General features: G+C 34.5%; 1 protein-coding gene across 1 annotated transcript in view; it reads left to right on the top strand.

The window, feature by feature from the left end:
- LOC111142133 (zinc finger DHHC-type containing 17) overlaps positions 1–20,084 on the top strand; it is an 87,459-nt gene extending 67,375 nt beyond the window's left edge. Inside the window, exons 11-17 of the mRNA XM_022495113.1 lie at positions 6,556–6,680; positions 7,769–7,831; positions 10,492–10,585; positions 11,646–11,729; positions 13,207–13,364; positions 14,458–14,552; positions 17,214–20,084. Coding sequence (XP_022350821.1) covers positions 6,556–6,680; positions 7,769–7,831; positions 10,492–10,585; positions 11,646–11,729; positions 13,207–13,364; positions 14,458–14,552; positions 17,214–17,352 — 758 coding nt within the window. The 3' untranslated portion in view covers positions 17,353–20,084. The remainder of the gene's footprint in view (positions 1–6,555; positions 6,681–7,768; positions 7,832–10,491; positions 10,586–11,645; positions 11,730–13,206; positions 13,365–14,457; positions 14,553–17,213) is intronic.
- Positions 20,085–24,882: the final 4,798 nt, after the last annotated feature.

Here is a 24,882-nt window from a genome sequence, read left to right as displayed (position 1 = left end):
AATGTAACAGGTAGATTTTGAAAGGAAGGTCAGCCCAATCAAATCAATTTAACTTGCCTTATTTGAATAATTCTACCTTTAGAATAGATTGTCATAAAGTTCATTTTTTAGATGCACTAAACAAATTGCATGTATTTAATTTTTCAAATAAAAATTATAGTATGAGAATATCAGGTTTTTATACTTGTCTGTAAAGGAGGGATTATCCTAGTACTGTCTCATAGACTTCTTGAGATGAATGTAATAAAACTTAGGACGTACCTGACATGTAAAAAATGTTAAGTAAGTGTGACTGGATCATTGTGTCCACATAGGTTTTAAGTGACATTTATGATTTCTTTTATTTGAATGTTTGTATATGTGTGTGCTGCTCATGGAATGTGGAATGAAATCACAAATAACTTTAAATTCTGATTATTAAAAAGAAAAGTTCATGCTTCTCTATGTTATAAAAGAACCAGATCTCCATGCCCTATGTGATTTTAGAGCTGTATTTTTTTTTTTCCTGTTTTTCAGTATTCAACTTTGAGGGCAGAGATAAGTGCTCAGGAAACCTATGTAAGAAGGGAACAGAAAGAGCCCAGAATAATTTATAATGGAAGCACAAAAGATGTTAGGAAAGAGTCACAAGGTTCATGATACAAGATAATGATTAAGATAATGGAGTTAAAAATGGCAGCTCTTCTCAGCAAGTATCTATCTTGTTGACCTTCAGCCTCTTTGCTGTTGATTCTGCCACTTTCCTCATATGTAATTTAAACTGATTAGACCAGTTGTGAAAAATAGAGTTACAGTCAATTTTCATTATATGCACTAATTATGTTCTCTGAATTTGCTGCAAACACTGAATCAGCAAATACTAAACCTGTTGCTCCTAGGGTAAAAATAAATGGCAAATCTCTGGTCACACATTTTTGTCAGCCATCAGTACATAACCTTGGTTTTATATGTGTTTCTGTATAAATATCAAGTTTAATATTTATCACTAATTGATTAACACTGAACTCACAGCCAGCTGCATTATAACCCATGCCTGAACAAAGTGTATCTAACACACCTGTTATCTCTGTAAGGCACATCACAGCCCTCTTGTGTTTAGGAAAACATTAGATAACATGTCAGCACTAGAGTAGGAGGCCATTTTAAATAGCAAAATAGCCAACAAAAAGCCCTAATAGGGAAAAAGTGTGGCACAAAATCGACTGTGAAAAGATAACTTGTTTACAGTACGAGAGCTGGAACAAATAGGTGGACTATTGCCTCGTTCAGCTCAACCGGCATTGTGTACATAGTGTGACTCATATTTTTTGCCACTTTGCATATAACCGTGTATGACTGTAAAAGCACCATGAGTACTGATTTTGGAGTTACAAATTCTAGCAAGTAGGCACGAGGATCAACTGTATAAATTTTATTTTAGTTTCCCATAATAGGATACCCAGCTTAAGTGTTTTGTAGTGTAATGAATTTTTTATTGATCTAAATTATTTGTCCTAACAAGTAAGTTCTTAGTCTTTTCTACTGTTCATTAAATAATTGTCATCTCATATATACCTTACATTTATTCAGTGTTTTTTGGTGTTATAGTTGTTTCAGATCTATTGATTGACTTAGTTCCCAGAGCAATTTTGCCATTAGGAAAACAAACCACATTAATCCTAATCCTGTTTTCTAACTGATGGAAACATTGAGGTTCAGAGAAGTTGTTAGGTCTTGCCCAAATTCACATAGATAGGTAATTATCAAGATTCTTGCCCAGCTTTTTGACCTGATAACAGTGTATCTTCAGTTGTCTTATTTTATACTCTGAACATAATTTTAAGTTTTTAAACCTTCCTGAAAAGCAACATGTAGAAAGAGCTTTAAAAAGACAGATTTATAAAGGAAAACTAATTGGGGCATATTTATAATAGGTGATATTAAAAGTAAATTTGAAGGTTAAAGTGATTTAGAATACTTGCCAGTAATTTAAATAAAAACTGAGAATATCATTATGCTAACGCTGGGTTGTTACTTCCTATGTCAGTTCTTAGATAGTTTTAAAATTGAGAGATTTGGAAAAAATGAAAAAAATATATATATATAGGCATTGAGTAAAATAGGCTTTATCAGAAATGCTAAATTTAATAAAATGTGATGGATGCAATTTATTTGGACTTAAGTTTAATCACTGAAAGGCTAACCTTACACAAAAAACTAAAAATGGCAGTGATCCGAAATCTAAGGTTGCAGTGGCAAATCAAGACTGCAAATATGAGTCAGATCAATGTTATGCAAAGCAGAATTGTGCAGCTTTGTACTAAGAAATACTGCAAAGTAGCCCAGGCCTGTGTATCTCAAAAATTTAAAGGAATAGGTTGTCAAAGAGTATGTACATATGATATCATTAAAATTAAGATTTGATGAATGTAGAAGTGTAAGTTGTGTTGGGCAACTCTTCTTATAGTTTTAAGGATTTTTGCTAAGTTTCTTTAGGGGAAAAAAAATCTTTAGGAGATTATCTTTAGGAGAAAGAATAATACACAAATATAAAAAGATTATTACTTAAAATGCCCCAGATTTATCAAACTAGCAGATTTAAGATTTTTATTTTATTTTTTTTATTTTTAAAAGATTTTATTTATTTATTAGACAGAGATCACAAAGTAGGCAGAGAGGCGGACAGAGAGAGAGGAGGAAGCAGGCTCCCCGCTGGGCAGAGAGCCTGATGCGGGGCTCAATCCCAGGATCCCAGGATCATGACCCGAGCTGAAGGCAAAGGCTTTAACCCACTGAGCCACCCAGGCGCCCCAGATTTAAGATTTTTAAAGGATTGAACTTTTCAATTAGTGTAAAATAAGGTAAAATTAGAAAGTTTAAAAAAACACACTTATTCATAAGTAAATCATCAGAGATAAGATCTAAAATTTATTTACAAGGCTGTTTGCCGTTTTACTGTTTATAATAGGGGAAAAAAATGGAAACAACGTAAGTATCCATTCTGAATGGGGAATAGTTATCAATTAGCTTTGTGTAGTATGGGATAAAATAGCCTTTAAAATGCTTATCTAAGACTCGATGTGGGCTTATACTGAGGATGTAGTAAGTGAAAAAATATTGATGATAGGATATTAGAAATTTTATGTCTAAAAACAAATTAGTTTTCAGTCAGGTTTTAAGTTAAATTAAGCTTAAACTGAAGATGGAAGCTGGGATGATTACATATAAAAATGAACACATTGCTAAATTAACATTTTCACCATCTTCTTTTAGACATTTTCCTCTTAAGTGTTTTTTTCCTGTAGTTTACTGTTAGGACTTCTTCAGTTTTTTGTGTTTATCTTCTCTAGTTTTCTTGTAATATTCTCTAAGCTTTTTAGTATCTATCTTCAGGTATCCAGTCACTACTTTCTGTGAATTCTGGCAGTATTGCTGTAAATATTCTGTATATCATTTGTGTGAGTGTGTGTGCATCCTCAGGTGTTTCTGAAGTCATTAAAGATATCTAATTTATTTTTTAATTCATGTGTATTTGACTACTGTGTATACTGAATGATGTGAGGGTGTGTGTGTGTCTGTCTTTTTGCATATTAGGGAACTCATTGCTCCAATATACCCTTTCCTCACTCAGTTGTAATATCAACCTTGATATTTTATCAGTTTTCCTGTACTCTATTCAGTATATTGATCTCTTTGCTTGTGTCAGTACTGTTCTTACTATAGCTTTCTCCTTCTTTCCTTCCTTCCTAACTTCTTAATTTCCTAACTTCCTTCCTCACAGTATAGATAACATACAATGTTATATCAGTTGGAGGCGTACAATATGATTCAATAATTCTATATATTACACAGTGCTCATCATGATAAGTGTACTCTTGATTCCCTTCTCCTATTTATTCCATCCTCCCCCTACCCCACCTTTCCACTAAAGCTTTAGTCTTAAATTATGATATCTGGTAGGCCAAGTTTTCCAGCTTTTTTGTTTCTCAGGAATATTTTAGCTTTTTTGCACTTTGTTTAGAGTTTTTTAGAATCAGTTTTTTTAAGTTCTGTGGAAAGCCTAATGCAATTTTGATAAAAATTCTATTTAAGTTGCAGAGTAATTTGATGTTTAGATCTTTGCTGTTGCAAAGTAACATAGACTGGTTAGCGCAAACAAAGAAATTGATTTTCTCACAGTTCTCGATAAGGATGCCAGCATGATTATGTTAGGTGAGGATTCTTTTCCTGGCCTACAAACAGCCACCTCCTTCCTGTGTCTCACACAGCCTGAAGAGAGAATGAGATTTCTTTCTTCCTCTTAAATCTTATACAGCCACAGTCCTGTTGGATTAGGGTCCTACCCTTATGACCTCATTTAACCTTAATTACCTCCTAGAGACCCTATTTCCAGAAATAGTCACATTAGAAGTTAAAGCTTCATATGAATTTGGGTGGGGGGTTTTTGGGGGTGGGACAAGATTCAATCCACAGCAGAGGGCCAGGTGGGACTGATGAGAATTCTGACTTTATCTTCTCATCTGCATTTTTTATGCTGCTTATACAAGTGGAGGTGGGATTAAGAGCTACCCCAGGCAGTTTGCATTACCAGAGCTGTCTTTTGTTGATCTCCAGTTGAACTTTATGGTGTAGTGTGGCTAGTCCCCTTTCTGAAGTTCTTGCTGGTATTTTGCAGTTGATTCATTTGGTTTACTGTTTTTGTTTTATTTTGTTGGCTATTACAGTAAGTTAGAGCTGCAGTTCACAGCAGGCATCAAAATAACATCCAAGTAGATGAAAGAGTTAAGTGTGAAAAAAGATTCCATAAACATTTAAATGAAAACATTGATGACACATAACTTACTTATTTAATTGGAGGACTGTTAAAACGTAAAAACAAATACAAATTAAGACAATAAAATAAGGTTTATTTTGCTTCTAAAATTGACAACTCTTTTCTTTGCTTGAAGCTGGTGGAAATGTAGTAATCAAGCAATATGTGATGTTAGTGGGATTTTAAATTGGTGTATCTTTCTGGAAATAATCTGACCTTTTAAAAATATACATCGAGCCTTAAGTATGTTCACATCCAAAGATATTGTTCTGATATCTAAGGACCGAGTATCTTCTGCTGAGTGCATTTGGAGAGGCCAAATAGCACAGGTAAAAAGAGCCTGGATTTTAATACCAGCTCCACTTTAATTTATTCTGCAACTTTGGACTATTTAGTTAACCTCTGTCTCAGGTTTGTCATCTGTAACATGAGAAAAGAGTTTTTGCGCAGATTAAAAACCATTTAGTTGATTAATAGGTGTTACTTGCTTTACTAATGTTCATAAAAACACTATAATCTCAATTATTAAAAATGCAGACTACCAAGTATAAAAGGAATTGTCCCTGGGTTGTGGAGGTATTGATTTTGCCTTTGTACTTTTTAGTGTTTTCTGATTTTATAGGGGAAAAAGGTTGTTTTAAACCTTTATAAAAACAACCATGCCATTTGTGGAGAGTTTGTAAATTTTTGTATGTAAATTTAAAAAATTAAATGGTGTGACTTATTACTAAAGCTAAGTTCAAACTATCATTTAAAGATCTAATCTCTTTACTTTTAAAGATCATGCAAAGAAATTCCTTAAGTTCATCTGATATTTAATTCTTGAATATCCTATCTCTTTTAAATCTGTAGTCCTCTCTTGAGCTGCTGTTTAGCCCCCTTGCAAATTTAATCCAGGCTTTAAGAACCTGAGCTATTTTCATGTTAGCACCTTTTAAAACTTACAGTGTATAAAGGTCCTGCTCCTGAAAAATTCCAGGGTTCCGTATTCTTTGCATGTACATTTACCCAGCTTTATTCTCAAGAGATTTTTAGCTGTTGATACTTGTACCTGCATAAAATCTTGAAAATAGTATTTGAGTATTTCAGATATATTGTGCCTCAGAAGTGTGTTGCTCTAGCAACATTATTTTTCTTAGTGTTAAGTAATTTTTGATTCCTCATTTATATTTATAAAGCCTAGTACCTTTCTTATATTTTCATTAGGTGAAATTAGGAAAAATGTAAACATAGAAACCTTCTGTTCAAAGCAAGTTTATGAATACTTTTTTAAAATTAGGGTCAGTTTGAATGTGTTCAAAAAAGGCAATAAAGAGAATTTAAAAGCAATCTTTTAAATAACTGGGTTGATATCTTAAGTGGTAGATATATAAAGACTTTAATGCATATAAAGTAATATGTTAGAACTTTGAACATGAGAAATCCCTTCATTTTTGATGAGAAGAAATAATGATCATTTAAAAATAATGTATTTACTGAATTTTTAATGTGTTACTGACTTTTTATGTGTCAGAAAGCTTATCCTACATGGTTTAAAGTTTATAAAGAAATCACATTTTAACTTTTTATATTCAGTTATGAATATAAGTTAGAAATATATTTTGATATAATAATAGATAAATCAGCTAGTATTTTTTTCTTGGTAGGTGTTCTCTGTGTGTGTGTGTGTGTGTGTGTATGTGGTAAAATTTTACAGATTATAAGTTTACCTATGATAGTAACTCATTTATCATTGCTTCTTTAGATTCCTTAACTTCAGGCACATCTCAACTTTTTATTTATCCATCTTCCATTCCTTGCCAATAGTGTTGCACTTTTCTACAATTTTGGAAAATCTTGGAAATCAGACCCAGGGATTATTAAAGCTACAGAAGAACAAAAGAAAAAGGTAGCAAGATAGAATCTAACTAGTCACATGTATTTAATTGCCAAATTATCAGTATTTATACCAGATATTAGCATACAAAGAAAGAAACTATCTTTTAGAACATAAAGAAGTTTCCAACCAAATTGAGATTATGCGTGGTTGTTGCTCACCCTTGGTACTCCTGAATGCCTGTCCTTACACTTTCATGACATTTTTGAATTCCATGTTTCTCTCCTTTATAAGAGTTGTGATTGCTTTGAGGGATGACTACAGCATTTTAAACATCTCTGAAAACCCTCAGCAAATAATATGAATTCAGTAAATGTTTATTAAATGACTGTGTAACTGGAGGATCAGTAAACTGGTGATATTTCAGATACTGTGTTTCAATAATACATATATTTATGTGTGTGTTCAACAACAAATATATGTGTGTGTGTATGTATATATATAAAATTCAAGGCACCCCTCATCTAAAGCCCAGGTACTTTAGAAAACCAAATTTACAATCCAAAGATGTTGTGTAAGTAGAGAATTAAATTAGATTGGAGGCAGTTAAACTATGTTAAGAGCTATTTTATCCAGTCGCCAAAAACAAAACAAATACTGATGAATTATTACTGTACACAGTAGACTAAAACAGTAACAGGTTCTTAGGGTCTAATCCCCCCTTTTCTAGCCTACATAGAGATTGCTACCCTTATATTTACAGTATTCTTTAGACATTACTGCTAATGGGTTCGGTAAGGTTTTCTTAGTCATACATAATCCAGTTCTGAAGATTCAGTTCTTTACTGAATTTAAGTTTATTTTCATGTCTGTCTTCAAAACCTAAACAGAACATTTCTTAGGGTAGGTGACTTAGTTTTATTCTCAGAGGAGTATTCCCCTGAGTTCAGAGTTGCATTTTCATAGACCCAAGAAAGAAAATTTCTATATTCATATTATAATGAAACAGCAGAAGTAAATTAATAAAAGATTTTATTTTGAGCAGAAAACATTGGTTAAATAAAAATGAGGACATCATGTTTATTGATTCATATTGATGGCACTGTAGTTGGTGAACATTGTTCAGTTTTGAATAAAATATATATATTTTTAATTCACAGACAATAGTTGAACTTGCAGAGACAGGAAGTCTGGACCTCAGTATATTCTGCAGTACCTGTTTGGTAGTATTTTTTTCTTTACTCTTTCTCTCTTCTTCCCATAGCAGCAGCATAGCATAGAAGGGGTGGGGAACAAGGAGAATAGTTTGTTCTGTGGAGCACATTTCATGTCCCCTCTGCCCCGCTGTGACATTCCTTTTAGACCATAGTGTAAGGAGAAAGATGGTAAAAAGATGTCTCCTCCCAATGTGCTTGTTCCCCCTGATGGTAAACCTTGACTATACTTCTGATTTGAGGTACCATTCATTTGTATTCCTCCTTAATCTCTTTTTCTTTCTTAACGTAACTCAGCAAAGAAAAAATTAATTAATAAAATATTTTAAAAATCAGAGGTTTATTATGCTTCCCTAATACTGTTTTCCTAGATATTTTAAGAGAACATTTATTCTTATATTTAGAAGTCACAGTGGGAAAATCTGTTAGATAAGACAGCGTGGCTTCTAAAATGGTTCAGTTTGAGTAGTTATCTCTTTGTCTTGGGGGATTTATGGAACTTTGAGCACTATTTTGTCATTGATATTAAAAGTTGTCATCTTCAACCAGGTCATAAAGAAAGATATAAATGAAATTAAATAGCATTTACTTATGAAATCAGGTATAGTAATACATTGTTTGTATTATTATAGATCTCAGATTTCTAAAGAATAATAGTTTTGTGTCTTAATTATTTTGTTAATTTATATAGTTAGTTCTTGAGAAAAATATCAATTTTGCCACAGTAGTTAAATCATGTTTTCCTAATCCCTAAATCATACCTGAAACTCAATCCTTTTATACCTTTAAGTTATATACTATCACTGAACTAACGTCTTGACATGTAAATAACAAGAGAATTGACTTAGTTTGGGATTATGGAATGAGTCTTTGAAATGGAGCTCTGACTCTACAGATTGTTTAAGTTGTTCCACCTGACATTCCTTGACCAAACAGTTACAATTTTGAATATTCAAAATATATACTGCTTTACTTTTGGAAGCAACTTTAAGGTGTTGACTGGATTCTTTTGTATTTTCAAGCATTCTTTAAAAAGGGTTTTGTTTCTGTGCTTTACAGTGGCTAGTTTACAGAATTAGAACCTTAATGTTCAGAACATTTTTATATTCTGGTGATCTTGGGACATACTATTCCATTCCACAAAGCCAAGTGTGCATTGCTGATGTTTGCCATGTGGCAAACTCTTTATAGAGTCACTCAGTATAGTTTCATTGTTAAATAAGTATCCGAGGGCAAGAACAAGGTTATTTTTATCATTCTAGCATGAATGTTTTATTATATTATTATAAGCCAGGTACTTCTGGATAGGTGATTTGGTGTCGTAAAGAAAAGAACATGTCCTATTATAAAATAATTCAGATTGGCAGAGGTATTTGTCATTATATGGGTATCCTTCCCTTTGATAAGTAGACAAGTCCCTAAGAAGCCACATATAAATCAGAATTTCCTAAAAATGAATTACTCTGTAAGTGAATGAGGAGCCTGTCATGTTCAGGAGCCTCGTGTCCGTCTTTGTTTAGAATTCATTGACAAGTATTGCCCAAAGGGGAAATGTAGCTGAGAGTTGGAAACGGAGATAAAATTTGTTTAATACATCCTTCTTCTTTCTCCTAAATAGATGTAATTTCCTATCTATGGTGAAGAACAAGTGAATCTTTTCTTTAAAGAGTCCACAGATCATTTTAGTACATGTAAGGACTGCATAGTCAACCGATGCTTTTTCTTAGTGCCTCAGAATGATACGTAACCTCATACAAACTGGTGGAGAAATGGCAGTGCTTTTATTGAAAGACCAGTGAAGGATATTATAAATTTTGTTTCTGGCGTGGTTTAATAACTAGCTCTTGTCATATACTCAGCTTTAGGACTAGCAGCCCTTCAAAGATCACTAATGAGTTCTAATGAGCTCTTTATTCATTTGGCTGATTTGGAGTAATACAGAGTGAGACATTTCACCTAAAACAATAAGGCATCATAAGTATGAATTCTTTATTGCCTGTCAGGAGCTGAATAATGAATGTATTTTATGTTTTTGAAGTAATAGGGACTACCTAAGCGTGGTAAGCATGGTGTACTTTCTTAGATGAGTCATGGAGTTCAGCAGAGGAGATGTTGTACCTTTATCTGAGATCTCAGGAGCCACTGAAAGAGAAAGATGTGTGTATACTTACTGGTTTTAATTAGATTTGTTAACTTTGGGAAGACATGTTATTAATGATTTTGCATTTTAAAAGCTTCTTTTATTCGTTTCTAATTTGGCCTTCCTTTTACTAAGGAACAGTTTAATTTTGTTAAATAAGAACCAGTGTCATGACCACTAATAGCTTTTATTTAGAAGCCTGGAGAGTGATGTTTTTATTATTCAGAAACTTGAGGGATGTGAGTTAAATATAGTATCATTCATCGCAACAGCAAATTGGTCTTAGATCCTTAATTATTTTTATAAAGTGATGGTTCTACCCCATTCTTACATTCCATAGTGGCCTTATCCTTTTTACCTTTGTTGTTGTACTTGACATCTCATTAAACAATACGGTAGTGGTTTTTGTTTTTTGCCTTTGGAAATACAGTTTTGTTTTCTTCATAATTGCATTTTGAGAAAATAAATGCTCAGCTTTCCTTTCTTCAGTGTAATGCCTTTCGTAATCTTTTAAAATGCTTATTAACAGATACGGAAACCAGTGAGGTCCAAGCATTGTGGTGTGTGCAACCGCTGCATAGCAAAATTTGATCATCATTGCCCATGGGTGGGTAACTGTGTAGGTAAGTTTTATTAATAATTCCTGAGTGCATTGTTCATTTAAGTTATTGTAGGTAACTTATGAAATACAGCATTAAAGTAGATGGTAGAAACTTCACTCCTACACTCTTATTATAGCCCTGCTCCCCTGTGCCCCCCAGTTAATCTTCTGATTGACAAACAGCAACTCAGTTGTGAGAAAGAGGGGGGCAAAAGTTATAAAATCAGTCTCTGGAAAAGATTGATATTTATCAATTCTTTCTGGTGCCTATTCTTATTTTCTTTATTGGATAATAGTGAAATCGATAAGGATGCAGATAGTATTGCTTTTTAGTTAAACTGGAGAAAGTTACAGCAGTAAAAATATTTGGAAGGCTCTTGTGTACAGAAGCAGAGAGGAATGACAGATAAAAACTCTATATACCTTAGTGTTCAAGAATGGTGTGTGAGGAAGTGAACTAAGTAGTCTAAGAGATGGCCCTGGATTTGTATGAGGTGACAACAGGGAAACATTGCAAAGGTTGTGTGATTGTTGAGAAGAAGCCTTTTAAAAATTGGATTATAAAGTTTATAAAAATAAGATAAAATTGGTTATTTTAAACCTTACAAAGCAAACAGTAGGGTAAAACTCAAAATTGTAGTTCATTTGGTTCATTGGGACTCTTGACTTCAGAATCAACGTCATTATAGTCATCACATCTTTGTAGTTATGAACATTCTTATTTTAAGCTTTATTTTTAAAAATATTTTTAGATTTGAGAGAGAGCAAGAGTGAGAGAGTGTACAAGTTGGGGGGGAGGAGGGAGAGGTAGCCCCCACCCCCACCCCTGCCGAGCAGGGAGGGAGCCTGATTGAGACTGGATTTCAGACTGGGTCATGACCTGAGCCCGAAGCCAGATGCTTAACCAACTGAGCCACCCGGGCGCCTTTATTTTCCTGAAGAACATTTTGTAAGATAAATAATGTATGTAGTTATTGTCCAGATCGTATCATTCATGGCATACCTTTACCCCCATCCCCAAAAGGTACATTTCCAGTTGTTTTCTTCTTAGCTGAAAAAATTGCTTCTCTGTTGTTCTTTAGGTGCAGGCAACCATAGATACTTTATGGGCTACCTATTCTTCTTGCTTTTTATGATCTGCTGGATGATTTATGGTTGTATTTCTTGTGAGTACAGTTAGCTTTTTACTTTCTGAAAACAAATGTTTGTATACTTTTGCTTACCATATTAACAATATATAATAATGACAAGTCTTTTAACTAAAAATTATGGGGCACCTTACTACAATGAACCATAAAGAGAAGAACAGATGCGGAACTATAAATGTATTCAACATACAGTATAAGCAACAGAATAATCGGCTGTTTTAATATATGTGTCCTTTGAAAAACATGTTGGTTTAATAGTCTTTGAAATGCTTCTGGGTGAAAGACGCTAACATATTTTATATCACATGCTTGCTTTACTCTAGTAACTTAAAGATTTTGTGACTTTGCTAGGTGCTCTTTAGTACCAAACCGCTGGGAAAATGCAGTTAACTTCACGCAGAACTAGAAATATTTCAAAAAGTAAGGTGTAACTATTGCCTATTAGAGAATATTAAAAGGGGTTAGAAGATACTTTTTTTTTTAAGATTTTATTTATTTGACAGAGAGACAGGGAGAGAGGTAGCACAAGCAGGGGGAGCAGCAGGCAGAGGGAGAAGCAGGCTTCCCAATGAGCAGGGAGTCCGATGCAGGGCTTGATCTCAGGACCCTGGGCTCGTGACCTGAGCTGAAGGCAGATACTTAACGACTAAGCCACCCAGGCACCCCTAGAAGATACTTTTTTAGGAATAAGTTGTCATTCACTTGATCATATGGGTATAGGGGTAATGATGGGTTTTTATTGCATTGAGAATGTGAATTGAGAAGAGTTTAAACGAAGGTATTAGTTACTATGCTTCAGGACTTGGTGTACTTAGCATATAAATATGTATTAGATCCTGGCTTAAAAATAAGTTGTAGAAGGATGATTTCCTAGTCCTTCGATTTTCAGACATATTAAGAATAGTGTGTCTGTTATTCCCCTAATAACAGTCTACTTCCTCACATATACATTAATAGAGAGAAAGATTTGGTCAAAGGTCTTGACTTACAGTTTCTGGCCCAACAGACCTGAGGAGAACATGGTTCTGCTAACAACAGTAGTTTTTTTAATGGCAGCAGCTCTAAAAGAAGAGATTTCTGTTTTGGAAAAAGTCCTCCCTCATCAAGTTGGTCTTCTAGTGCTATATGCCCTGCCCCCCCCCCATTTCACTTATATACATATCATCTCTGAATAAAGGTAATGTTAACTACTGTATGTGTGCAGTACCAAACAACTAAAAACTGTGTATTGTTCAAGTACAGTAGTATTTTTTTTTTTAGATTGGATGGTGCTTTTTCCATTTCTCTCTTTGCTGTGTTTTTTTTTTTTTTTACTAATTATATACTAATTTTTTACTAATTATGGGGTATTTAGGAGTACAAAAATTTGCATTCAAAGTCATCTGCTAAATGTAGACATTTGGATCATGGTTTCTAAGTGGTGCCAACTGCAGATGCCTTTGTGAAGTGGTTGGATGATTACTAAGTAAACGTGAAACTTCTGTTCTCATTTTAGACTGGGGACTCCACTGTGAGACCAGTTACACCAAGGATGGATTTTGGACATATATTACTCAAATTGCTACATGTTCACCTTGGATGTTTTGGATGTTTCTGAACAGTGTTTTTCATTTCATGTGGGTGGCTGTGTTACTCATGTGTCAGATGTACCAGGTATGTGCATGTACATGGTTGGTTCTTCATTAACACTTAATTAACACTTCATTCCCTGTTAAAAAAGATAATAATGCATTCTCTTTTTAACCACTTCTACTTTTCAAGGTTTAAAATTTTCAATTTACTTTCCTTACTCTTCCTTTATTCTTTACTTTTCCTTTTTTTCCCCCTTTCTACTGCCCTCTTTCCTTCCTTCTCTCCTTCTTCTTCTATTATGAACTTTGTTCTTACATTATTAATTTTCTTTTTTTATTTTAAGGATTTTATTTATTTGACATAGAGTACAAGCAGTAGGGAGCTGCAGAGGGAGAGGGATTAGCAAGCAGGGCTCCATCCCAGGATCCTGAGATCATGACCTGAGCTGAAGGCAGATGGTTAACAGATCGAGCCATCTGCGCGCCCCTGACTTTTCAGTGCTACTTTTTTTTTTTTTTTTTAAAGATTTTGTTTATTTATTTGACAGACAGAGATCACAAGTAGGCAGAGAGGCAGGCAGAGAGAGGAAGGGAAGCAGACTCCCTGCTGAGCAGAGAGCCCGATGCGGGGCTCGATCCCAGGACTCTGGGATCACGACCTGAGATGAAGGCAGAGGCCCCAACCCTCTGAGCCACCCAGACGCCCCTCAGTGCTACTTTTAACAGAACTTATTTCTATTGTTCTTGATTCAGATATATTCAGTTGAATATAGGTGTGAGATTAGATCGATGATGCCATTAGTTTTGTGTTTATTAAGGAACGTTTTATTACCTATAAATACCAGTATTTATTCAAGAACCTTTTCTTAATTAAGGATTTTTCTAAAAGCTCAATTTTTAAGGGGCTGATGGAGAGGTGATCTGTGTACATAGTGTCCATCTCTCCCCACACACAATACCAGATAACCTGTTTTTTAATATTTTTCTTGTTTAACTGGCTACTTCTCACAAGAGTCAAAGTGATATGTAAACTAGCTTGGTGATCTCCCATTGGAAAAGCAGAAACAAACTTCATTTTTCTCTCTATCCTAGTCTTCTTGAGAATTAACTTATTTTACATTAGTACTTCATTTATATCAGAGAGAGTTAATAGTTTGCTTTCTCTTACCTCTTAGATATCATGTTTAGGTATTACTACAAATGAAAGGATGAATGCCAGAAGATACAAGCACTTTAAAGTCACAACAACATCTATTGAAAGCCCATTCAAGTACGTACATGTTTATAAATTTAATATTTTCTTCTGGCATATAACTTAGCAAATATCTAGTGAATACATCAAAGAGAAATACATCTTTAAGTCAATAGGATATGAAATGAAATATTTCTTGTGCTTAGCAGTGTGTAAAATAGCTTATAAATCCTACTGAATTCTAAGATTCCTGCCAGATATAGCATTGGTTAGTTTACTATTACTTTAAAATTCATGACATTAACTGTATATAGATTTGTGTCATTCTTTTTCTTAGTTGCACAATCCAAAACCTATTGAACTACTAACATTTAGTATAAACATACTATTATACATTAACATACAGCTTTAATATTGCTGTAAGTTTCTATAAATTTTCATTGATAAATGTATACACAGAATTGAAATATGATTTTAAAAATACAGTCAACTGAAATTCATGTTTAGGGAAATTTTCTAGACTCTGGGGCAGCAGCTTTTCAGTTTGAATTGTTTTATTTGCCCTCTTCATGACACAAAAATTTCTATACACCCAGTTTTATTTTTCCTTTTTAAATTGAGGTATAATCAATATATAACATTATATTAATTTTAGATGTACAACATAGTGATTTGATGTGTGTGTATTGCAGAATGACCGCACAATAAGTCTGATTAACATTTGTCATCAAACATAGTCACAGAATTTTTTTCGTTATGATGAGAACTTTTTAGATGTGTCTTGGCAACTTTCAAGTATGCAACAGAGTAGTATTAATAATAGTCAAAATGCACACTGAAAAAATAGAATTAAAAAAAAATAGTCACAGTGCTGTTCATTGTATCCCCATGACTTATTAATTTTATAAGTTTGTACTTTTTGACTCCCTTCACCCATTTCGCCCACACCCCACCCTCAGCTTCTGGCAACCACCAATCTATTCTCTGTATCAATGAGTTTGGTTGTGTTTGTTTGTTTAGATTCCATATATAAATGAGATTATATGGTTTTTGTCTTTAGGTCATTTCCATGTCCTAGCTGTTGTAAATGGTGCTGCAGTGAACATGGCAGTGCATGTGTCTTTTCGAGTTAGAGTGGATTTTTCTGTTTGTTCCATTTTTTGTTTTTTGAGGGTTTTTTTTGTTGTTTTGTTTTTTGATAAATATTCAGAATTGGAATTGCTGGATAATATGGTAGTACCATCTTTTTTTTTTTTTTTTTTTTTGAGTACTTCATAATGTTTTCCTAGTGGCTGCACCAATTTACCCTCCTACCAGTAGTGCACAAGGGTTCCCTTTTCTCCACATCCTCACCAACACCTGTTATTTTTTTGTCTTTTTAGTAATAGTCATTCTAAGAGGTATGAGGTACTATCTCATTGTGAGTTTGATTTGCATTTCCTTGAAGATTAGTGATGTTGAGCATCTTTTCATGTATCCTTTGGCCATCTGTTTATCTTTGAAAAAATGTTCAGATCTTCTGCCCATTTTCTAATTGAAATTTTTTGAGTTGTATGAGTTCTTTATATATTTTGGATATTGATCCCCTTATTGGATATATGATCTGCACAAATTTTTTACCATTCAGTAGGTTGCCTTTTCATTTTGTTGATGGTTTCTTTTGCTGTACAGAGGCTATTTTAATACAGTCTCACTTGTTGTTTCTTTTGCATTTGTTGCCTTTGCTTTTGGTGACTTATTAAAAATTTCACTGCCAGCACCCATGTCAGGAAGCCTACAACATGTTTTCTTCTAGCAGCTCTGGTTTCGAATGTTGCATTCAGGCCTTGAATCCAATTTCAATTTTTGTGTGTGGTGTAGAATAGTGGTTCAGTTTCATTTTTTTGCACTTGGCTGTCCAGTTTTCCCAAAACCATTTATCAAAGAGATTCATATATATTCATTCATATATATATATATATATATATATATATATATATATATATATGTATTTCTAAATATATATATATATTTAATCTTACATTCAGTTTGATGCTGAGAAGTAGTAGTTTCCTAATTATATGAAATATTTAAAACTTGAGTTTTACTCAAGCTGCTACGTGCCTACTACCTTCAAGCTTTTGTAATGCTATTAATTATTGCATGCTTCTGGAAAGCATACAGACTTTTAAATAAAAGCAAAAATAAAGGAGTCAGTTGGGTAACTTCTCCCATAGGCACAATTATTGTATAAAATGTAAAACAGTGAAAGCTTTTCCAGAAGTGTTCTTGAAGTCCTAAAATTCCTTGAATTTATTCTTGACATATTTTTTCTTAAATTGTTACTTTTAGATACATTGCCAGCTACATGCTATTTATAATTATTTTGTGTTTTACTTTTTCAATTTTGGATATAGTTTGTCTCCTTGCCAAAGAGCCACCCATCAAGGAAAGGTTTTATCAAAAATTACATATGACACAGTAATGAAAGAAATGCAGATTTGAGTAACTTTAAAATATCATTGTGTCACCCAATTAAATTACCAAAAGAGAGAAGAAAAATTATTGTTGGCAGAGCTGTGAAGAAACATGAATGCATGTATATTTTATAGAGTTATAAACAGGTTCTTTCTGGCAAGTAACCTAAGTTTTTAAGTTCAGAAAAAAATACCTTAAACACCAAAATTATATTAAGCTCATATATTAAATTATTGTACTAATAGACTTTTCCTTTTTCCTTTTGTTTGGGGGGTGTTTTAGCCATGGATGTGTAAGGAATATTATAGACTTCTTTGAATTTCGATGCTGTGGCCTCTTTCGTCCTGTTATCGTGGACTGGACCAGGCAGTATACAATAGAATATGACCAAATATCAGGATCTGGGTACCAGCTTGTGTAGCAACATCTTTATCCTATGAAGCATATTGCTGAGTGGTGCCTGAAAATTGTGTCTGTCCGTGTCTCTCTCACACTCGAATCCACATTTTTTGAACAATAGCATGCTATATGTAGGGCTAACGGTGAATTTTAGTCTTTTTTTCAACACTTTTATTAACAAAAGTAAACATGGACAGAGCACACTGCCACTTCTGGGAAGAATAAAGATCGTAAAAGGAATTTTAATGGTTCTTAATGTGGGAATTCACAACATACTCAACTTTTTGGTTTTGTTCTCATAACATTTTTCATGAATAAAGAATGAACTTATTCTGTTGACAGACATGGTATACTGATCAGAAATGTTTGATTCTAGCTAAAACTAAATTTATGGTATACAGCTAAATTTTATGATGCAATCTACTATGACTGTTGCATTTAATTCCAGGAGAGTTGTCTTAAATTGATTCAGGCTAGTATTATGTACATTTTAGAATGTACATGTAAATACTGTGATAAAAATCATGTGGTTTTATTAGGGATCTGCTGTAATATGTCTTCAAGGGCACAAGAAAATAATGTTCACAAAAATATGTGCTAATAATATTTTATTGCCATCAGCTGTTGCAATGCTGATATATTTCTAGTTCAGTGAAATAATTTGTAGTAACCTTGCTCTGAGGTTTTATGGTCTGATAATAAAGCACTTGCATGAGTATAGTAAGTCATGTTATTTTGTTTAAACTTAAAAGCCCTACTAAGTGCATGATACACCTCATAGAATGTATACTAGCACATACTATCCAGTAAAGCATAAATTAGAATTTAATTTACTGTGCAAACAGTCCAATTTTTAAGAGTTGAGGTAATTTCAAGACAGAACAAATAAGTTAATGCAAAATTCTCAGTAAGAGATAAATGGGTATACTTCTAGAATTCTGAGCTGCAAAATAGATTGTAGACAAAATAATGGAGTTTAGCTAAAGATGGAGCATGATCTCTGTACATACAGCACATGTGAATAAAAGAAAAGCTAATGGTATATTATGGTTTTTAAAAAGTGACCTATCAGAAAGAATTTAATCCTCAAGATTATTTCAATTTTCCCAATACCGAATGTTTTAAAATTTGTTAAGCTGTCTGAAACAATTTCAGAAAGGTTTTCTTATTGTTAAATGTGATGCACTGATCAATTTTTGTTGCAGCATTTCCATACTCACGGTGAACTACTACTAGTCACTGCTTCCATAAATATTGTTTACAGAGTGAGACTTGGTTTAGTCCTCTTAAGTGCTGTAGCAAACTGTGGTTCGAGCAACCTGTGGCAAACCTGTGAGAGGGAATGGGCTTGGGGGAGGGTGGGAAAAGGGTGGTCAGACTGCTGACAGATCCTAGACCAGTGTAAAGATTGTGTATCTGTATATAAATAATTTATCAAATAGTTTTCTCTTTGTGTCTCTATGTGTTAGTGTATTTAAAGCTGCTCATTTCATTTTATCCAACCAAAAAGAAAAGGGAGATAACTAATGAGCTTCTAGTGATGTTCAATATTGCTGTTAATAGGCATTATACCCTGCAAGTTCACTGCATGTCTGATACTTGGTAAAATTAGTATTCTCTGTAAAATGCAGATTACAGGTATTTCAGCAATCTAGTGGTATACCCGCCCCTTGCCTTAGTAAGAGGAGCAGTGAAAATTGTATATAGTTGATGTTCAGTATTTCCAAGTACCATTTTTATATAGTAGTTTCTTTGACCATAAGTCACACATCAGAAAGATTACCTTTAGTGTATTTGAGTGTTTTAATATTAGAAAATTGGCATATGTACTTTATTTTTGAAAAGGGAGAAGATGGGTGTGGGGTGGCAATAGCATTGTGCCATTTTGTCATAGAATGTAAAAAATTGGTTAACTTTACAAATGTCTCCGCTAGTTTTGACTACTAATTGGGGGAAATTTTAGATAATTTTTAAATTTGAAGTTATTTATAAAAGGCTAGAATTTGTTTTAATTTTTTGTATTTTGAGCCACTTCACATAAAGACTCAGTTGCAATTTTTATTGAATACATTTTTATTAATAGTTGAATACAATGGTGGTATTCTCAGAGTTTGGATAAGAGTGTTGTTACCATGTTCTTTCTTTGTGGTACAATATTCTTTTCGGTGCAAAAGAGATGTCTTTCAGTTAAACAGAAAAAATACTATAAATCTGTAAGTACATGGAACATACTAGCAATGTTAATGCTTTAGTACTAACCATCTCACAGTACCGGTGAAATCTAAAACTTAGAGATGGTCAGATGGTGGAGAGCCAACTATGCAGCAGTGTACTGTACCGTCTGTTTACTTATTTTGTAAGTCTTATGTGTGGAACCAGCTTAACCCAGTTCTAAAGTTGTGTATGAAGGTGACCCTTTGGGGGATAGTTTGTATCAGCTTAATGGGATACTATTAGCAAATAACTTATTTCTCAGCCCTGAACATAAATTACTTTTTTTTCTTCATATTTTTTATTGTTCCCAGGAGTTTATTTGAAATATTAATAGGCATAAAACAGCATCATTATACTTAAGCTATGGGTATTTTTATTTCGTATTTTATTTATAACTGTGCCAAGTATTATTTTGCTACTTACCGTGTAACTCTGTGGAAAGAAAAACCTGTAAAGTGTTTAATAAATTAGCTCTCCTTACATAAATTAAATCTGTCAAAATTTTGTAAAATATTAATCAGAATAAATATTGACTCTTAAGTGTGTGCTTGTTTGTTATTTTGCTCAGTTCACTTCAAGAAATTGATGAAACACTGGTAGTAGTACTGTGATATAAAAAGATTATTCTGTGTATTTATATTTGGGTCAACTAGGATGCAAGCGGCAGGACTAGAAATTAGCAAAAGTAAAATGTGGTGGTAGCATTCTTTCAAAATGTCCAATTCCGTGTGTATGTACATGTATGTGATGAATACTTTTTAAATAAAAGGAATAAATTTTTCTTTAAGAATTTTGCATTCCATAGAATGCATAGAATTGCTCAGGGGTTGTATGAATCTCCAAGTTTTAAATGTAAGTATTGTCTAAAGACACCAGTAAAATTTTAGAAAAGGAAACCTGTTGAACATTGATCTCAGCTGCTTAAGCTGTGCATGACAGCTTCATTGGGGAATTTAAAAAGCAGAATTTTTGAAGGACCTCTTTCCTGCCTGTTCACAGGATTGTTTATGGTTTGAGAACCCAGTGGTATTAAATATTTTCAGATTGGACTGATACTCATTTCATAATTATTTTATGATATTTAAAGTGAAGCATCCAGAGCTGTATAGAACTCAAGTAACAATATTTTGAACTAGTGTAAAAATGAAACAAATTCTACAGCAAGTCATCAGTTTTCATGGCAGGTGCTTTCCTCCTCCTCATCATCATTTACTTGTCTGGCTCCCCCAGCCCTTTCCAGTTTGGTAGATTGTACCTATGATAAGGATATCTGGTTCTGAGTTTATAGAAATAACTGGAAACAAGTGATACATATCAGGACAGTCAGTCTTAGCTTCTTGTCAAAAAGTAAATCTTCGGTTCCATAAAGTTGTTGGTTTAAGAGTTATTTATTAAATATCTTTATGTGGGGTATAAAATAGAAAAGTCTGTAACTGCAAGTGGAATATTCAAAATGTTCCTTGATCTAGGTCAGCTAGGTCACAAACTCCAGGAACCAGATGTGCCTTTTAGAAAACTTTTTGCCTTTGAGTATGAATTTTTTGCTCAGAGAAATTTTACAAGAATATCTATCATTTATTTGGATAAAAAATACTTTTTAATAGGCAGCAGTGTTCCGAGTACTCAAAGAGGGACTGTTTCCTTACAAAGCGTCAGAAAGCCTCATTGCTGCTGGTGCTGCTTGGATCTGTAGGTTTATAGTTTTTCATCAAATTTGGAAATTTACCAGTCATTGTCTTCAAATATTTTTTCTCCGCCCCTTCCGCCCTTCAGGAAACTCCAGTTACGCATATGTTAGGCCACTTGGGATTGCCCTACAGCCCACTGATGAGTTCATCTTTTAAATTCTTTTCCCCTGTGTTTACTTGGATCATTTTTATGTCTTGAAGTTCACTTAAATTTTTTCACGTATACAGTTTAGTCTGTTGTCAGTACCATTCGGTGTATTTTTCATCTTGGACATAGTTTTCAACTACAGTGTTTGATTTAGACCATTTTTTATATCTTCTGTATCTCTACTTTTTTGAAGATACGGAGTATACTTACAATGAACTTTTAACATCCTTACCTGCCAGTCTTCACGTCTAGGTCAGCTTGGGTTGCTTTTGATCTTTCATTACTATGGATCGTATTTTCCTGCTTCTCAGCATGACTAGTAATTTTTGATTGGCTGCCAGATACTGTGAAGTGGGTGTGGATTCTTTTGTATTCCTACAAAAAGTGCAGTACTTTTTCTGGGATGGAGTTCTTTAGAAGCTTCCATCCTTTCAGGTTTTATTGCTAAGCAAGATTTGTTAGGCAGGACCAGAGCAGTGTTCAGTTTGGGTTAATAATTCCCCATTGTTGGGGCAAGCAAGACCTGTGTGCTTCGTCTAAAGCCCCATGAGTCGCGTTTCCCAGTCTCACCAGTGGGAGTAAACAGGCACTGTTCCCAGCTCCATTTGAGCACCAGACTTTGTTCTAAGTCTTTGTGTTGGTTTTTTGTCTGGTCTTGGATAGTTATATGCACGCACTATCAGCACTCAGCTAAAGACTTGCAAAGGAATGGGGTGGGGTGGGGGGGGTTGGGTTGGGTTCTAGTTTGCATGTTTGTGGAGTTTTCTGTGCAGCTCTCTCCAGTCCCTGGAACGCCATTGCCTTGGTCCCTCGGGACCCAGCTCAGTCAACTCAGAATGCCTTCCAGCCTCACCTGTGTTCTCCCTCTTTGCACTTAAGCTACAGCCTGGAAACTCCCAAAGCAGTTAGCTTTGCTAATCCCAAGACTGATCTCATTTTCCCTGTAACTGTTCTTTGTTGCCTATTGTCCAGTGCCTAAAAAACCTTTTTTTTTTAATGTAACTTGTGGTTTTTGTTGTTTCAAGTGAGAGGGTAAATTTGGTCCCTGTTGTCTTCACTTTGCTTTAAGTAGAAGTCTGAGTTAAGATGTTTTTTTAAGTTTTTGTTTTAATTTCTAATAGGGAAAATAATGGCAGATGTAATTTGTCATAATCAAAAGCTCCTTGGGGTCCTCAATAATTTAAGCATGTAAAGGTGTCCTGAGATTAGTAAGTTTGAGTACCAGTGGTCCAGACCAACATTTTCCAGTCCTTAAGAGAGTAGTGGTTCCTTGGATAACTAATTTGATATAAGGCTCTCAAGTTAAAGCCTCAGCCACGGCTCCCAAAGCTTTCAATATTGCTAGGGTGTGACATATACATATATGTAAATATACATACGTGTGTGTGTGTGTGTATGAATGTATCGATATGGACTGATAGCAATACTTGCTAAATTTAATTGATCTTGAAGACTTTTTGGAACTAGAATTGCCAGCAGCCCTCAAATATACCAAACCAGCACAAGGAGTTAAAAAACATCCCAAATTTTTCATTTAAAAAAAAATTATATAGTTCCATACAGCACTTTAATATCACATTTGGATTACTTTAGGGCTACCCTCTTGACTTACATCCAGATGTTGAAAGTGATTCCTCCCAGGACAGTCTACCCAGAGCCAATTCCCTTTTCTGTCCCTGGAACCACTGGTAACTAATTTTACAGTGTTGGAGGTGTTTTGTCATAGCTCCCAATTTAAGAATAATTTTGAGTGGATGTCTCAATTGCTTATTGGGTAGAAATCTCAAATTACTAAGCACTGGCATTTAGAGTGTTTTCCTCTTGGGTATCTATGCATATCTCCCAATTTCAGAAACTTGGTAGGAAAATGTTGGTTCTGTGTGGGGAAGTTTTATATGTTTTGGTTGTCTATAGATACCCCATCAACCACTCAAAAATTTATTGGCTTAAAACAGTATTTTTGTTCACAAATCTCTAGTTTGGTCAGCGATAGGAATAGTGTACTTTGTTCCACTTGGTGTCAGCTGGGATGGTTCAAAAAGTGGAAACTGGAATAACCTGAAGGCTTGCTTATTCATGTCAGCTGATACTGGCTGATGAGAGAGATCTCCGCCAAAGCTATGGCTGTAATATCTACATGTAGCCTCTTCATGTGGTTTGGGCTTCCTCAAAACATGGTGGCTCAGTTCCAAGAGTAAGCGTCTGAAGGGAAAGAGGCAGGCAAAAGCTGTACTGTCTTTTCTAACCTAGTGTCGTCCATTATACTGTGCTAGTTAAAAATGAGTCACTAGGGTTGGCCTTTATTTGGGGGTGGGGAGAGATTAGTCTTATTTTGGTGGTGATGTCCAAGAGGTTTTAAAACTACCACACAGAGAATTAGAAGTTACTCCATAACTCTTCTTCAATTCAGCCTATCTCCTTTTATTGCTGATTAACTTCCCCAGTCTGCTTAACAAAAAGGCCTTCCCCTCTGCCACAGTGGAACTTGCCTTATAAGACATAAATGAGGTGCTCAAGGCTATGCTGCATGAATTCTTGCACTTAGTGCATCCTCAAGATTGACTTCTTCCCACTAAGTTTCTGCTTATGTTTTTGATGTTCTACATAGCACACCCCTGTAGCTTTTCAAAATAAGCAATATAATGTGTTAAAATAGGCTTTGGGAGGGGCGCCTGGGTGGCTCAGTGGGTTAAGCCTCTGCCTTCGGCTCAGGTCATGATCTCAGGGTCCTGGGATCGAGCCCCGCATCGGGCTCTCTGCTCAGTGGGGAGCCTGCTTCCTCCTCTCTCTCTCTCTCTCTCTGCCTGCCTCTCTGCCTATCTGTGATCTGTCAATTAAATAAATGAAAATCTTAAAAAAAAAAAAAAAGCTGTCCCATTTAAAAAAAAAAAATAGGCTTTGGGAAAGATTCAAATGTGCTCATTGATCATGTTGGTCCAGTTTTACCAAGACACATTTACAGACCAATTTTCACACCATACCCCTGAAAAATAAAAGGTTGGTCAGAGTCTTTGATAAAGAACTAAAAGTTTCTGGGGAAATAATGAAAATATTCTGTGTATACTTAATGTTCCTTTTCTACCTGAGCCAGCTAAATGTGCAGGATAATGCAGTATTCTTTGCAACTTATGCAGGATTGAAATGTTTGAGAAAAGCACGTCAGTTTCCAGGATTTAGTAAGTCTGAGCTATCCGATCAGAGTGGAGTCTAAAAAAAGTCATACCAAGCCTCCGAGTCTGAAGTCCACAGTTTGTTGTTTGTAACAATCTTTAGAATTAGATGCATCAAAAGAATTCTCAGTCTTTTGTTTAACAGTGTGCTCACCACCCTGGGTCATTGTGCCTTTCTGAGGAGCTTGTTAGAAGGGCTTCTATAGCCCCCTACTTCTAGAGAGTCTGTTTCTGTAGGGTCTGGGAGTCTGCCTTTTAATACTCCCAGGTGATTCTAATGCAGGTTGTCTAGGAACCATGCTTGAAGAGAGGCGTAACCACCAGCCAAAGTG

Source organism: Enhydra lutris, unplaced genomic scaffold (genome assembly GCF_002288905.1).
Source record: "Enhydra lutris kenyoni isolate GAN:26980312 unplaced genomic scaffold, ASM228890v2 scaffoldscaffold7, whole genome shotgun sequence".
Classification (NCBI taxonomy): Eukaryota; Metazoa; Chordata; class Mammalia; order Carnivora; family Mustelidae; genus Enhydra; species Enhydra lutris.
Note: the sequence above shows the minus strand (reverse complement) of the source record. Positions and strands in the feature narration are given on the sequence as shown.